The 17,596-nt window shown below is 37.2% G+C and overlaps 1 protein-coding gene across 1 annotated transcript in view; it reads left to right on the top strand.

Moving 5' to 3' along the window:
• LOC122797061 (echinoderm microtubule-associated protein-like 6) overlaps positions 1-17,596 on the top strand; it is a 3,800,753-nt gene that overhangs the window by 2,648,429 nt on the left and 1,134,728 nt on the right. The window contains exon 28 of the mRNA XM_044065838.1: positions 3,226-3,304. Within this exon, the coding sequence (XP_043921773.1) occupies positions 3,226-3,304 (79 nt within the window). The remainder of the gene's footprint in view (positions 1-3,225; positions 3,305-17,596) is intronic.

The raw sequence follows: 17,596 nt of genomic DNA, 5'->3' as shown, positions 1-17,596 counted from the left end.
ATACACTAGAATAAATAAAGTACCATGACCGCCACAGCTGAAAGTCACAAAACTTTTTAATAACAATGGTGATAAGCGCTTTTGTGTTAACAAAAACCCTTCTTCAGATCAACTGTCAAATACACAAATATGTATTTAAAATATAGATTATTCAGTAAAATTCCTCCTATAAAGTGCCAAAATATTCAAACAATCAAGGTTACTGTGCTAATTTTATGTAAAAATGTACCAATCCTATTGTAAAACAATCCGGTTCTGTGAACCAATAACTATACAAAACACTTGACCAATAAAACAAATGCAATAGTAACATGTTGGCCAATAGCAGTGTTGCTTTTCTAGCTTATCAGTGAATAGCTCATTGTTGTGTAACAGCTTATAGGTATGGTACAATAAGTGTCACATAAATCTTCCATTCACATAGTAGTTATGGTCCAGCAACGTTATGTTAATAATAACATTTTGCTAATCCTTGGCCCCATTGCTGTCAGTTTCTTAAATAACAAAACACAACTGTTTAACATCTCTCAAAAACGTAAATAAAAAACGAAAAACAGTGATAGCACAAACAAATTAAAAACATCAATTTGAAATGGTTGCCAAAAAAGAGCCAATGATGTCAACCTATAACATATCCTTATAGTTCAATAAATCAAAGGGAATTATTCTGTCAATCAACCAATCCCAGTGGGGCAATAGAAACTAAGAAGACTGGTTCTAAAACCACAATATTGCCGAAAGCATCAAGGAAATCAATAATGTACTTAGATGGCCAATGAACCATAACTGTATATAAGCCAATCAAATCAAAGAACTGGTGCTGTCGTCCAATAAAATGGATTGTATCCTTCATCAATCAAATAAAAGCATTTTCATTTATTGACCAATCAAAAAGGCCAAAAGCATTGACCTGTAAAATGTTTTTTAGGCTCGTATTTAACAACAGAAACTTGTTGCGCTGTCTAAGCCAACTAACTTACTAAGGCTTTGGCAACCAACATTAAACTAAAATTAATGGCAATCATAAACAAAAATATGGCACTACTACCTATTGTTAGAAATTAACTCATCTAACCAAATCAAGTATGCTTTTATACATACAACTAAAATAACCAGTTATAGTATTTTTAGACGGAAAAGACCAACATTAAACAGAAATTAACAGCGATCATAAGCAAAAATGCGGCACTTCTACCTAGTGTTTTATCTATATACATACATATGTTGGGTGTGTGCATGTGTGTGTGTGTGTGTGTGTGTGTGTGTGTGTGTGTGTGTGTGTGTGTGTGTGTGTGTGTGTGAGCGAGCTCTACTTGTTTTAGAGTACTGACTTGTGCATACAGTGGTAGCCTGCCACGGTACCAAAAACAGCTTTTGTAGTTGTTTTGCCATAACAGCATGGTTTCTTCTGTTCTGGTAATGCACATCTGTGACTGTCAGACCTCTCAGCTATACTTGTTTTTGGAAGGACCCTATTTTATGATTTTATGTACCCTTACACTTGATTTTCTAAATAACTGTGCATGTTTTGGAGATACATTCTTATCTTCAGGACTGATTTATCCCTTTACACAAGTTTCTGAGTCCCCCTGTTACACGCTGTTTAAAGCTGAGTAGTAAATAGGTAACCAGACTTACATGATCAACATACTTGTGGCACCAATAATATGAAGAAAGAAGACCCATATGTTACAGCTCCCTTTTTCAGACACAAAGATAAATTACTTTTGGAGGTAGATTTTTGCAATATCATTCAGTAAGGTTTGCAGATTTTACACATTGTCTTTGACAGGATGCTAATATTGTACACTACTTTTGTCTCTCAGTTTCTTAAACTTGCATATTGGAAATGGGAGAGTCTGTATACTATTTGTTGTGCTCTTTTTATGCTAAGTAAGTGCCCAGATTTTTGAGAGATGTTTTTACTGTTCAAAGAGCCTTTGAGTCTATTTTTGGTGTCTGTAAGTTAAGAGGGGTGCTTGTAATGGACATTCAGTAGAAATATATGCATCACTGCTGTCTCTAAAGTACGTAATGGACATTCAGTAGAAATGACATTCAGTAGAAATATATGCATCGCTGAAAATGCATCAGTTATGTTATTCATGCTGTGCTGTTCATTTGGCTATGCGTCACACACCATTTGACTACTGAATGCAGAATAATTTTGTTCTGCAGCACTGCTAATTTCTTGTCTCTCAGCTATGTGCCATCAGTCTCTGTGCTTTTTTCCATGCGGTAGCTGTATGCAACATGTACTTTGTGTTTGATTTCTGGCAGAGGACAGTAGCACAAGAGGTATGGTTCAGCATAGTTATTGTAGTAGATTAAGTACAACTCTTTTAAGCTGCTAAAATATTTTATGAAAATGGCTTTTTATAAGAATGCTTAAGTTTCTACAGCTTGCTACGGAAACAATGTCTGTTTCAAATATTTTATTGTAATGCTAAATTTATAAATGTAGTAGTATACACTAAATTGTCGATTCTATCCTAATAAACATCATGCCTATCTTTGAAAGGTATGATGTCTTGCACAAACTGAACATTACTGTGTTTTTTGCACATAGTGCATTTGTTGTAATGTAAGGCATTAATTACACTAAACTTGTGGTATTACTGAATGTATGTAATCATCGCACTTATAGTAGCATAGTCACATACAGTTGTAGAGTAATGACTGTAATAAGTAGGGAACATGTTTAGAATCATACAAGTGCTATGTAACTTGTATAAATTATACTATCTCACATAAATACCATACTGTGTATATGTGTTAATATGGCAAGAGTATCTCATTGGTTTTGCTAACTGATGAACAACTAATTATTAAACAAGCAGAAAGAATACTATGGAGCTTCAACAAAGTCCAAAAACAGAGGGTAGCAGTCTGGCATCTGTTATGTCAGCTAAAAGGAGCATGATTTCTGTCACAGTAGTTTGCATTAATGTACTATGATGTATTACACTGTCAGTACAATTTCTGCCATTTTCTGTTTCCTTGAGTGTGAGATGTTTTGTAATGACCGTGTCCTTGTTGTTGCTGAAATGGGACTTTTTTGTATTAAGGGTTGGTTAGTTATTATTTCCAGTGCTCAATATTTTTTGGCTTGGGTAAAGAAAAGGGATATTCAGAAAGAAAAATGATTGAGCAGACTTTTGAAAAAGAAACAAAATCAATACCTTTAACATCTTTCTTTCTTTCTTTCATTCTTATATTCTTTAGACCTTCTGTCAGTAGAGCTGCACCTCAGCCGGAGAAACTGCAAAAGAACAACATCACAAAGAAAAAGAAACTAATTGAGGTGAGTTAAAACATTTATCTCATTTGAATACTGTGATTGCACATTTAAAAACACATTTGTTTGTGTTATCACCATTATTAGTCAATATGTGGCATTAATTTTGCTGCATTTATAGCTTATGGGTATACACCACTTCCAATAGCTGAGCATCAAATGTTAATGTTTTACATATTCTAATTACTTGTTTGTGTTGGCAGGTTAATCCTCCATAATGTGTGGCTTATAGATAGAGAGGAATCATCAGTTTAGATTTACAGATTGAATGTGTTTGTAGTGCAAATACACAGCTCAGTAGTCTTCACATCCACGATTTGCAGCGTAAAAGAAGGCATCCCTCTCAGATAGCATATAATTAGAATAACTAATTGTATGAGGTACTGCTGTTATGCATCTGTATTGTAGCATATACTTGATGTAACCAGATGGTATCTGAATGTAAGAAACTCACAAATGCAACTGGCAACATTGATTGCTGAAGTGAAACTGTTATTAAATGTATACTAAGGTCAAGACTGTATATCTTTCTTGAAGGATTCTCCTTAATCTGAGGTACAGCAGTTATGGAGTTAGTGTGTATGCATGTCTGTGTGTGTGTGTGTGTGTGTGTGTGTGTGTTTGTGTGTATTTATCTCTGTCTATCTATATGTATGTATGTATATTTATAGCTATATCTATATATATATATATATATATATACATATATATATATATATATATATATATATATATATACATATATATGTATGTATCTATATATATATATATATACGTATATAAAATATATATATATATGTGTGCGTGTGTGTGTGTGTGTCTGTACGTGTGTCTGTATGTGTGTCTCCCAACTCAAATGCATCATTTCCTTAGTTGCAACAGTTTGCTCCAACATTTCTCACTAAGTACTCTGTAGGGTAGTTTTTAAACTCAGCCAACTTTTTATATTCTCCAAAAACATTCCCATTTACCTCTCAGTTTCCTGTCACAACTCCACCATGTGCTGTTGTCCTGAGGAAAATTCTCTGTAGTTTTTTTGGGGTATAAAATTACCTATGCAAACAATTGCAAGCAAAATTCCTAAACCTTCTAGACTTTGTTGAATACTTGGCAGAGCAATGCAGATGTTGTCTCTCTTCACATTTTTTTTCTAACCTCCTCTAACTGATTCTTGTAGTTGTCATACACTATATGTCATAATGGTTATCCCTTTTAAAACAGCAACTTCTGTTCTAATCTCACCTGACTAAACACTCAACCTAAGCTTTTACTTAGCATTGCCCTGTCATTTTCCCTTTGTCTATACTCCTGGTAAGGAAGGCAGTCTGTAACTTGCAGTCCAAACATGTGATTGCCTTATCCAAGTCTTATTACCTTTCCCTTTCTAGTTATTTGCTGCCACTACCTTGGTTCCTTTGCATATTTCCTCTAATAAATTCTAGTTCTCCTGTGCGTGCAGTCACCGTTAGTGGTAAAATCCCCTTTTTCCCATTCTTGTGTTGGCTTAGTTCTTAGAATATTGTCTGCTGCTTTATAAATATAATATTTTTAATCCTTTTCGATTTCTCCAAGTCTTTTGGGTTTTTAATACCATTGTCGGGAATGGATCCCATTCCTAAGTCAAAGTACGATTAAAGTTCATAAAATTAGTATTGTTTCAGTCTTTGATGTCAGCCAGAAGTGCTCTTCACAGCACCCATTATATGTTCAGTAATGACGGCTTCTGCTATTCATATGGGGTTACATGGATTGTTAACATATCTAAATATGATTGTAAATCCTTTTTAATAAGACCCGTTGCTCCTAGTACTATTGGAACTGTCTGAGTATCTTTCTTCCACATTGCTCTTGTTTCTGCCTGCAGATCCTGGTATTTTATGACTTTGTCTCTCTATACGCAAGACACTATAGTCACTGGGTGTGGCGATTTCAATGATCAATGCTACTTTTGTCTTCTTTTCTTGGACCACTATATCTGGTTTTCTGGCATCTATCTTTTGAACTTTGATACTATAATGTTTGTACAATCCCCAGTGTAACAGTCTCTGCACATTATTATGCCTTTCAGTATACAGTTCTTCTCCATTAGTGTGTCGCAACCAGCAACAAGGTGTGTGACTATTTCCAATTCGGTTTTCCAAAAAGTAATTAAAGAAGAACCTACATTTGTCTGTTTCTCCCACATGCTCAATGGACTTTGTAAACCAGCGTGTACATAGCCCACTATCTTGGGCTGCCAATATTAACCTTTCATCTCTTGGTTTAAATTCACCTTTCCTTAACCATTCCTGTATTCGTTCTTGATCAACACGGTGCTCTTCCAGAAGTTTTCTATACTTGCAACTATATTTATGTTTTTTCCACATTTCTTGTCTTCTCATCTGGTCCTTCACCTTATATTCTTTCTTTTGTTTTTTGGCACATTCAGTTGCTGCCTGGTCTTTATCTACGTCTGGTTTGATTTCCTTTCCTGCTTGACGTCGATATGCTTCTGCTAAATTAAGGAGAGAAGTCATCTTAGATTTACTGTCCCCATGTTTCAAAAATTTCACTACATTTGAATCTTGTGAGGTCAGTAGATATGTTTGGATTCCCGCGATTGCAGATCTATACATGTAATCAATTTCAAAGAGGCCCATCCCTCCTTTGGAATGGGGAATATATAACTTTTAACCAAAGTTAGGTACTGCATCTGGGCCTGGGGTTTTCCGTTTAGAGGCTTTTCTTAACTTTATTTCAGTCTCTCTGGCTGTTATTTCATCCCATTTCATATCATGTACCTTTAAACTTCTTATTCTTTCTTTTACTTCTTCTGTCCAGTTAGCATCTTTGTTATGTTCTACAGGATCTTCGTAGATACATCTCCAAAATGTATCTACGTCCTCTTTTTTGGCAGTCTTCCAATTCCTTTTACCTTATTTCCCAATTCTCTATAAAACTTTTTTGGGTCATCAGTAAATTGTTTATTTTGTACTTTTCCCTTATATTTATCTGTGTATCGTCTATGTTTTTCCACCTGTGCTGAAATTTTTAGTTTGTTATTTGCAATAGTGCATAATAGATCCTGGTCTGTTCTAATACTGTGTATTGCTTTAATCACATCTATCTTTCTTATTATTTTTGTTGATCTATTCCCTCTTCTATAATCTTTTAACAGTGACACTTCTTGTCTTAATTGCTTTATAGTTTTCTCTACTGGATACTTCCATGATTCATAGGTTCATAGGTTGGTACTAGGCTATCGGCCCAATAGGTGCAAGCCTAGCCATAACAATTCCCTGGCTATTTCTTCACACAATATTTATTTCCCTGGACCCCTGTGTAGCAGGGTGACTGATGTGATCCCCGGGGTGAATTTCCTATCTCCCATCCAATTGTCAAGGTTCCTTTTGAAGAGGGCCAAAGAGGCACTCTGCTTGACATGTATGGGTAGTCTATTCCAGAGTCTGGGAAGTCTCTGGGTCAGGAACCTATCCCTCCAGCATGTTTTTTCATTGTAATGACAAGGTTTAGATCCCCGGAGCATGTAGCTCTGAGGGATTGGGATTTCTTTAAGTGTAGCATGTCCAACAGCTCTGGGTTTGACATGGCCTTTTATGTTAAGCAGAGATCGCCTCTGAGTAGACGATATGCGACAGAGTATAGCTGGAGTTTTTTTAGATGGTCAGCATAGGGCATCTGCTTTAGGCCTGTGATTTCTTTTAGTGAGGTATTTCTGTAGTCTTTCCAGTTGTTGCAGATATCTTGAGAGGTACATACCAAATGGGGCGTTGTATTATATAATGGGTCTAATGAGGGATGAGTACAGTGGGACAATGACCTCCTTTTTTCTGGATGAAAAGCCCTTAGTGATGAGGTATGCCACATAGAAGGATTTCCTGACTGTTGTGGCAATGTGGTTATCGAAGGTATGACCACCGTCCACCTGTGTCCCTAAGTCTCTTATCACACTTTCCATGTGGTAATTCACTGGTACATATTTTTTTCCCAAAGCGGATAACTATACATTTCTTGGCATTGAGCTTGAGCCCATGGCTCTGGCACCAAGCATCTGTTTCTGTAAGGCCCTTTTGTAGAATATCCACATCAGTTTGCAGTCATCTGCGAACTTTGTTAGCCAGAGTCCCTTAGTGTTGGCTTGTACTTCAGAGAAGTAGATGCCAGACAAGAGCGGTCCCAGGACTGAACCCTGAGGTACTGCACTTGTCACTTGTCTGGAGCTGGATTTGGAGTCAGCTACTTTTACAGTGTGGGTTCTGTCCGTAAGCCAGTTGGCAACCCATTGAGTGATGGTATTGATTAATGCCCAGCTTAGCAAGTTTATCTATGATTCCAGAGTGGGGATGGTGCCAAAGGCCTTGGCAAGGTCCAGATAGGCTGTGTGGACTGCCTTACCCTCATTCACAGCTCTGGAGACTGATTTGAAGAAGTCATTCAGGTTCAGGAGACAAGATCGCCCTTCATGAACACAAACTAGGTGGGGTCCGGTGTTTGAAGGTTGCCAGTGTCTTTGTTTATAAGTTCCAAGATAATACGTTTCAGCAGATCAGGCTTGTCAGACTGATGGGGCGGTAGTTCCCAGGATCCAAGGTGGATCCCCCCTTCTGGAATGGGATAACTGTAGCTATGCGCCACTCAGTGGGCACGAAGTCTGAGGTGAGGCTATGATTAAACATGACACTTAGGCGAGGTGCCAGTTCATTTTGTTGTTCATGTAGTACACAGCCCGGGATGTCATCTGGTCCCATGGATGCTGTATTCTTAGCTTTGGAGAGTGCATTTTTTTACCTGTGTGCCCGTTATTACCGGAATTTGGCATTCTTACAGTATTGAGATGGGCCCTTTAGGGGGTGAGAGGGGGATGAAGTTGACACTGAATCGATCTGCCAGGATACTGGCAATATCCTTGGGATCAGTATATTTAATGCCATTCTGTTGTAGCTCAGAGCAGACCTGAGCATTGCCATTTAGATTCTTGACATAGCTATAGAATGCCTTGTTGTTGTCTTTGGAATCTTTGGCAATTTTATTTTCGTAACTAGCTTTGGAGGATTTTATGAGGGATCTCAGCTTCTTACTGAGGCTGGTAAGGGAGTTTTTTGCATCTTCCCTTCCCTTCCCCCACTACCCTGTGATTTTGTGGTAGAACTTTATCAGTTATTAACTTAGCAGCACAGTAGCATAATCTGTTTACTTCGGTTATATCACATGGATCTCTATGGACAGTCCTAATTACTGCATGCATTTGTTTTATCAGACTTCTTACTTTCTGGGTTTTATTGACCTTCTGCTGTCTATTTCTCGTATTGATCTTAATATATCTATCCATGTCCTTTAATTAAGTAACTCTTCTCTTAGCTCATTTTCTTCCAAACTGAGGGCACATCTCTTGCTTTCTGTTTCCTGTGGGCATTCTGTAGAACATTCTATAGCATCTTCCTGTGGCACATTTTCTTCAGTTTCATCTTGTGTCATCTGTTGCTCTGTCATATGGGAACTCACTGGCCTATCACTCCTCAACATTGACTGCATCAGAGTTTCCACAGTTTCCTGTTCCTTTCCTTGCTGTCTAGCTTCAAGCGAACGTTTATACTGGCTTCCTGTGGAAGGCTCTAAAATATCTTGATATGGCACCTGACCCATTGCTTCCTGGTCCACTGATTTCCCCTTAATTTGAATATCTATTGCTCTATTCTGTTGTGGTGCTTTCTGCATTCAGTTTTCTACACTGAATCCTTCTCTTTGCAGCAGCTCCATAACCTCAGTTTCTATTTCTTTGACTTCTCCTTTACTAATCTCTACTTTTCCTCTTAGTCTTCTTATTTTTTGTATTGTAAGGTTTTCCATATCTGGATTCCTTTGCCTGTATTTCTCTTCAAATATCTGTGGTGCTGCTCTTTTTGTATTGGTTAGTTTTGCTTTCTCCTTTGCATAAATATTACACCATATTAAATGTCTTTTCCTTTCCCCTGTCCATATTTCGTCTTCACATGTCTCCTGATCTTCTTGCTTTTCCTTGTTCTGGAGACTCTGTCCATTGTGCTGTGATGTAGTCTGTTAGACCTTCTATATGAAGTCCTTCACTTTGCAGGCACTCCATAACTTCAACTTCTGTTTCTTTAACTTCTGCTTTACTAATCTTTTCCACATTACATATGTGTGATATTTTTTTTTATTGTGAAATTTTCCATATCTGAATGCCTTTGCCTGTATTTCTCTTCGAATGTCTTTGAGACTGCCTTCTCTATATTAGTTAACTTGGCGTTCTCCTTTACATAAATATTGCACCATATCAAATCTCTCCTTCTTTCCCATGTCCATATTTCTTTTTTATATTTTTCAAATATCTCTAGGTTTTGTTGTTTATATTTTTGCACTTCCTCAGATGCTTCTTTCTCCAAACAGATCAAAGTTTCTTGATATATATACTGTTTTTCAAAAATCTGTTGTATTAATGAACACAAATTTTTATTTGAAGCTTCTGACAGTTTTTCCTGCAGAAGTATTTTTCTTTCCTTTAATTTCTCTAATCTAATCTAATTTCTGTATGGTCATTATTATGCTCCTTAAGGACCTGCATCAAAAAAATCCTTCTCTCGCTTCATTTTTTGACCCCCCCCTTCATCATCATCCCTTTCCACTTTGAAATATAACCTTTTGCTCATGTTTTGTAAATGACCCTTAAATGCATACCTGTAAAGTATTCTTTTAAATCAGGTAAGCCTAAACCACATTGCTCTAAGGAAAGAATTAACTTATTACACTTAACACTTGTTTTCTTCCCCTCCCAAATAAATACCTTCAGCTGTTTATTATCATATTACGTTCTCTTCTGGTTGATAAAAATATGCCTGACATGTATATAAAACTAAAGGGACTAAAACATATTCACTTCTTGCATCTTACTATCCTTGTCCATAATCAAGAGCTTTCAGCATCTCAGTTTTTGTATTATCTTTTATTTAGTCTCTTCAAACAGATCCTTAGCTACTACAACATAACTGTTTTAACCCATATACCTAAATACTTCATCTTATCATGTCCCCATAAATATGGGTATTGCTGAACGAAGTAATGTGTGGGTATGTAGTTTACTTCTACAGCTTTTTTTTTATCTTAGCTTAGTCTGTCAGATGCCTTCTGTGCATCAAGATCCACCAACAATAGTGATATTTTCTTGCATTCTGCTTCCCTCTGGATCATCATCATTCTATTAATGTTGTTAAATATTTCCTCTCCTTCACAAAACCACATTAATCTGTATCTATCAGCGTTTGGCTATATATTGCCATTATTTTAGCTAGTATGGATAAATTATGGTTTACAATTGAAAGGGGTCTATATGAAGCTGTATCTGAAGGTTCTTTACTCTGTGTAGGTAATACAGCCACTACAGATTTCTTTTAAGATGCTGGCACTCCCCCACCACCTTTTTAAAATGCTGTTAAATAAAACCTTCTAGATCTTTATCATCTTCTTTTTTCCCAACTTCCAGACATCCACAGGAATAGCATCTGTTCCTGGAGACTTACCTTGTTAATTGATTATGCATAACCATTTTTATCACATCTCTCCCTGTCTTGGCTGTTAATTGTTGATCCTCATCTTCTACTAGCCTTGGCATAATCACGTCTTCCATAAATGTTTCTATGTGTGCCTTTTCTTGGTTTCCTCATTGCTCTGCTTTATACAAATCTTCATAAAATTTCCAGTATTTCTCTAATATTTTTGCAGGCTATCTGGTTATTTTATTTTTTTTTTTGTAGGCTCCGTAAGTTTGGTGACACCCCTGTCTATTTTCTGTTGCATAAGGCATTGTTTTAACAAATTTATTTTTGCTCTGGAGTTGTTATTAAAAAATATTTGCTTAACAGCAAACTTTTTAAAGACATGCATATTATCAAACTACTCCCTTATTTTCCCTTTAGAATTTTGCATTTGCTGATTTTTTGTTTGTTGAAATTTCCCTTATGGTGCAATGCTTTAACATTTGTCAACCCCTCTAAATAATTCCTATTACTTTCTCCATATATCTTTCTCTCATTTTTCTACCGGATTTTGAACTCCATTTTTATTTTGTCCTACTTGCCAGCTATCCCTTCTGAAAATGTTTCTAACATCCTTAATAACTGTTGAATCATTTCCACTAATCACTCCTTAAATTTCTCTCTTTTTAACGGGTAAGTATGAAAGTACCAGTGTCTCAGTTTTATTTCACTGTCCTCCATTCGTATCTTAGTTTTATTGGTGCATGGTATGAAATAGTTATTGAATGTGTGCCAGAGCATTCAGTTAAATACAGATGCTCTTGTGAAAAATAATTTTAATTTTTAGCCCAGTTATTGTACCTTATGGCCTAATATGTAAAGTCTGTTTCTGTTCCTACTAAGGAATTCACATTTTCCATATCAAATACTCTCATATACTTCTTTAGAATTCTACTATCTTTTGTTATATTTTCCCTTCTAGGTCCCAGTACATCCTCATTATTCCAAATCTGGTTCCAGTCCCCACCTTAAATAGTAATCCCTGCACAATCTAATTAGTTTTACCAAACTTTTTTTTAAGCTCCATAATACTAGTTTTAGGTAGAATATAAATACATGCCAGCATATTCTACCTCCCCTGCCAGTAATCCATTACTATCACAACTCTACTATTATTGTCTTTCTTCTTCTGTTCTGTCAGTATTGGAGCCCCTCTTACAATCAGTATTATTACTCCCATTTTCCTTTGTCCCTGATACTCTGCTGAATGCCCACCCTGAAAACCTTACTTTGTCAAATTCATAAGCTCATTTCTCTCCAAATGTGTCTCCTACAGCATGGCTATTTACACCTTGTACTTCTTAATGCAATTCAGTACCCTTTGCTTTTTGTCTGCACCTGTAAGGCCATTTACATTACTTTTATGGTAAGCTGACCTTCAAACTCCCTCCCTCCCCACTTTCATTGCTGTCTGTTCTGTAATCTGCTTAAGTACTTTTCCCACCTATTGTTTTCCATAGAGCCATAATGCACACCCAGCAAACCAGTATTGTTCTTGAGTAAAACACCTTTACCAAAAATTGTCTCCTGCTCATTTTTCCAGAGCTCCCATCTCCTTGGTGCCTGCACCACACTCTGAGAGGGTCCTGAATTAACCCTGCTCCATCCTTGACAGATAAGAGATTTATTTTATTGTTTTGCACGTCATTTAACTGTTTTAGTATGTTGCCACTTACCTGGACCTGGCTAAGGTGTTTGATACAGTACTCCATTCGGTTATAGTTAACAAACTCACCAAACTGGGCATAACCCCTTACATAAATCACTAGATCGCCAGATGACTCACATACAGAATGCAGGAAGTCATAATTCTTGAGGCTACCTCCACTAAGAGACCAATCACCAATGGAGTACCTCAGGGCTCTGTGCTGAGACTGCTCCTATTTGGCATCTACTTCTCGGAGGTAAGGACTAATGTTAAGGACCTTTGGCTGACCAAGTCTGTAGATGACTACAAATTGGAAGCCATCATTGATTCCGCCAATGGCACAAACATTTTCGTAGGAGGTCTAACACAGACAAATGACTACTGCCAAAATCACAGATTAAAACTCAGTGCCAAAAAAACATTATAGTGCCTTTTGGCAAAACTGCCACCCAGGCTAATTGCTCCACTGATAAGACACCCCTAATAGCTGATGCAGTAGTCAGGGATCTGGGACCATATTTACACAGTAATCTGGCCTTTGACCAACATATGGCCAAGGTAGTAAGAAAATCATTCTATGTCACCCAACTTATAAGTCAAGGCATGGCATCCATATCCAATGAAGTCATAGTGCTACTTTATTCAGCCCTTATCAGACCCATAACTGAGTATAATGCCACCTTTGGCATATACTTGACAGTTGGAATGCCCATAAAGATTCCTTACCAGGAGAATCTAAGGAATAAGCACATTGTCCTATATGGATTTCCTTAAAGCCCTGCCCCTATACTCTGTTTATTACAGGTTACTGAGAGATGATCTATGCTTGGCATACAAGGTATCCTTGGATCCAGCTCTGCTGGACGTTTTGACAGCCGCAAAAATGAATAGTATCAGAACCACTAGATATAATGATTTAAAATTTGCTTGTCACATAAATAAGTGATGTTGGTGAGATAGATATCTGTCTCAGAGGATCCACATGCTCTGGAACAGACTCCCTGTCAGTGTGAAGCAGAGTCCATGCCTTACCCTATTTAAGTACAGTGGATACAAAAAGTGTACACACCGCTGTTAAAATGCCAGGTTTTTGTGATATAAAAAAATGAGACCACAATAAATCATTTCAAAACTTTCCCACCTTTAATGTGACCTGTAACCTATATTGAAAAACAAACAAATCTGTTAGGGGAAAAAATATAAAAAAATAAAAAACATACAATAAGCTGGTTGCATAAGTGTGCAAATTGTAAACTAATACTTTGTTGAAGCACCTTTTGATTTAATTACAGCATTCAGTCTATCAGCATGGCACATCTTGACTTGGCAATATTTACCCACTCTTCCTTGCAAAAGTGCTTCAAATTTGTCAGATTGCAAGTGCATCTCTTGTGCAAAGCCCTCTTCAGGTCACCCCACAGATTTTATTTTAGATTTAGGTCTGGGGTCTTGCTGGGCCATTTCAAAACTGTAATTTTCTTCTGGTGAAGCCATTTGTTTGTTGATTTGGATGTATGCTTGTAGTCATTGTCATGTTGAAAGGGGAAATTCCACTTAATCTTCAGCTTTCTAGCAGATGCCTGAAGGTTTTGGGCCAAACGTGACTGGTATTTGGAACTGTTCATAATTCCCTCCACCTTGACTAAAGCCCCAGTTCCAGCTGAAGAAAAGCAACCCCAAAGCATGATACTGCCACCACCATGCTTCACCATGGGGATGGTGTTCATTTGGTGATGTGAAGTGTTGTTTTTGTGCCAAACTTACCTTTTGGAATTGTGGCCAGAAAGTTCAACCTTGGTCTCATGAGACCATAACATATTTTCCCACATGCTTTTGGAAGACTTGATGTATTGTTTTGCAAATTTTAGCTGGGCCTGGATGTTTTTTCTGTGGTTTGCTGCGTCTTGCAACACTAGCCCCTAGGCCAAACATATGGAGAATACGGGAGATTGTTGTCACGTGTTATACACAACCAGTACTTGCCAGAAATTCCTGCAGTTCCTTCAGTGTTGTTGTAGGTCTCTTGGCAGCCTCCCTGACCAGTTTTTGTCTTGTCTTTTCATCAATTTTGGAGGGACATCCAGTTCTTTGCAACGTCACTGTTGTCCCATATTTTCTCCACTTGTTGATGACTGTCTTCACTGTGTTCCATGGTATAGCCAATGCTGTGGAATTTTTTTTTTACCCGTCTCCTGACTGATACTTTTCAACAATGAGATCCCTTTGATGCTTTGTAAGTCCTCTGCGAATCTTGGCTTTTGCTGTAGAAGGCAACTGACTAAATGTCAGGAAAATCCTACTAGGACAGCTGAACTTTATTTGGGGTTAATCAGAGTCTCTTTAATTAATGGCAGGTGTGTACCCAAGCAGACCGAATGTTGTAATTAAAGCAAAATGTGCTTCAACAAAGTATTAATTTAAGGGTGTACACACTTATGCAACCAGCATATTGTAATTTTTTTTATATTTTTCCCCTAACAGATTTGTTTGTTTTTCAATTGAATTGTACAGGTAATAGGTCACATTAAAGGTGGGAAAAGTTTTGAAATGATTTATTGTGGTCTCATTTTTTTGTATCACAAAAACCTGCCATTTTAACAGGAGTGTGTACACTTTTTATATCCACTTTATAACCTTGATCAATGTATGGGAAGTCGGAAATTCACCCCAGGTTAGGCTGCAATGTCTCTGATAGACAGAGACAGACAGCAATGCCCAAACTAACATATCTCCCCCCACGTAACTTCTAGAAACTTCCTAACTGACATACTCCCTCCTAATAAACATTCATGATACATAGGGACACAATTAGTTTGGGTTGCAAGGCTGGACTTGTGAAGGCACTGGTGGTCATTAGCATAGTACAGGGGTCAGCAACCTTTTAGTAGTGTTGTGTCGAAGGTAGGGACACCCAGCCACACAACCAACAAAAAAAGGTCTTTCTGTCATGGAGACACTTCCGTTCCGCACTGAACAGAAGTGGCTCAGTGGGTATCAGGATTGGGGGGACAGTCCCGCTCAAATAGATTTGTCTGGCAACAAGATCAAGTTAATGTGTTTTAATGGTTGTATACAAAAATATGGTAGGCTTGTACAGCAACCACTGAAACATAATATATTCTATTCTTTGTTGATTATTCAGTATTTTACTGTAAATAGGAACACATACAAAAACTATGTTTTGTAAAATGTAAGTTTTGAACACATTTTGCAATTTTATTTTAAAATTGTGAAATGTATATTTTGTTAATACAGAAAATCTAATAGTTGGAAGAACAAAACAATTAAATCAAACATGAAACTCATTATTAAAATTTTAATATGAGTCATTAATCAATTAATGGGACCCTTGCCCTTGCTTCTTGGTTAATTCTTCAATATCATGTGTGTGTTTGGTCACTTTCAGTTTCACACAAGCTTCTGAATGCACAGGTGTTAGGCAACTTCTCTGTGGACTCAAAACAGCTTTCATGTGTGAGAACATTTGTTCATGTGTATAAATTCACCCAAAAGCCGAAAGCAGAGCAAATACAAGTTTCTTCAAACAGGTGAACGTTTCAGGCAGGGATGTCCAGCAAATGAGGATGGCAGCTGACTTTTCCAAGAAGTTTCCTTCAAGAGTTTTCCACAGTTCTACAAATTTTAGCATCCATAACTCTAATGACTTGAATTGGATGTGTTGCATTTCAAAACTGTCAACATTCATCCACTCGAAAAGAAATAGGTCAAATGGGGTGATAGTAAGATCAATTAAGTTGGGCTTAATGAGGTAAGAAACTATGGGCCCGTGAATTTGGAAGTTTTGCCCTCGTTTAGCGTGCTATCATTTGAGTGCTACAATGTACCTCTGAAGCTCATCTCTGTTGACAATAAATTGATCTGAATGAGCCTTTATGTTTGGAAAGTACTTGTATGTGTTTGTGCTAATATCATGGCAAATATATCTAGTTTTGACACAAGTCCTTTCCAGTGCTTAAAAAGTTCAAGTACTGTTTGACCCCGTCCTTGTAAACGCAAGTTTAAGTCATTCAGGTGTTTAGTTATGTCAGCTAGAAACATTGGCTTGCATAGCCAGTCTTCATCATTCAATTCCAGGAAATGTTGTTCTTTTTCATCAAGAAACACCTCGATTGCTTCTAGACTTGACACAAATCTGTTTAAAACATTACCTCGACTAAGCCAACGAACATTGCTGTAGAGTGGGAGGTCCGTATATGCACTCTCCATTTCTTGTAGGAGAGATTTGAATTGCCTGTGGGTCAATGAAGAGCAAAAAACTATGAAGTTAACTATCTTAACAACATTTTCCATTACAGAGTTCAAGCACAGTGACCAAATCTTCACACACAAACTCTCCTGGTGTATAATGCAATGGAAGCTCAGTACTTGACGTTCAATATGATCCTGAAGAAGTTCAACAAATCCTTTGCTCTTTCCGACCATTGCATGGGCGGCATCAGTAGTAACACAGAATATTTTATTTATGTTAATGTTTTGATTTTCAAAATACCTTGTAAATGCAGTTATAATATCTTCTCCCATGGCTGTACCAGCAAGAGGTATCAAGCAGCACAGTTCTTCATAAATACGGTCGTTGTCACAATATCAGGCAACTATTGCTAGGCGCACCACGTCATTCACATCGACACTTTCATCAAGAGCAACACTAAGTACAACAGCTTGTTGTAACCCGGTTGTCTGTTTTACCATTACATTTTCAGTCATATCAGTTATGCGTCTCTCGATTGATTTTCCAGAATCAGGTATTTCTCAAATCTGATACAGTATTGTTTCTTTATTTGGTAAGTCAGTAAACAAAATTTCAGCACTGCTCAAAAAAGTTTCCTTGATGAATTCTCCATCTGTGAAAGGTTTGCCCTTTGAAGCCACACACTGATCAGTTTTGTAACTACATGCGGTAGCTTTATTTTTGGTTCCAGTTACTTGACTAAAAATACTAGTTTAAAGCAGAAAACAACAATAAGAGCAGTACAGACAAATGGTCCAACGCAAAAAGAAGATAAAAATGCAGCAAAATTATGTGAAAGACCAAACCACGGCTGTAAATGACATCCACAAGTAAAGCAATTTGGCACAATTTTA

Source organism: Protopterus annectens, chromosome 3.part0 (genome assembly GCF_019279795.1).
Source record: "Protopterus annectens isolate FY-2018-M chromosome 3.part0, PAN1.0, whole genome shotgun sequence".
Taxonomy (NCBI): Eukaryota; Metazoa; Chordata; order Ceratodontiformes; family Protopteridae; genus Protopterus; species Protopterus annectens.
This window is presented reverse-complemented; position numbering and strand designations above follow the sequence as displayed.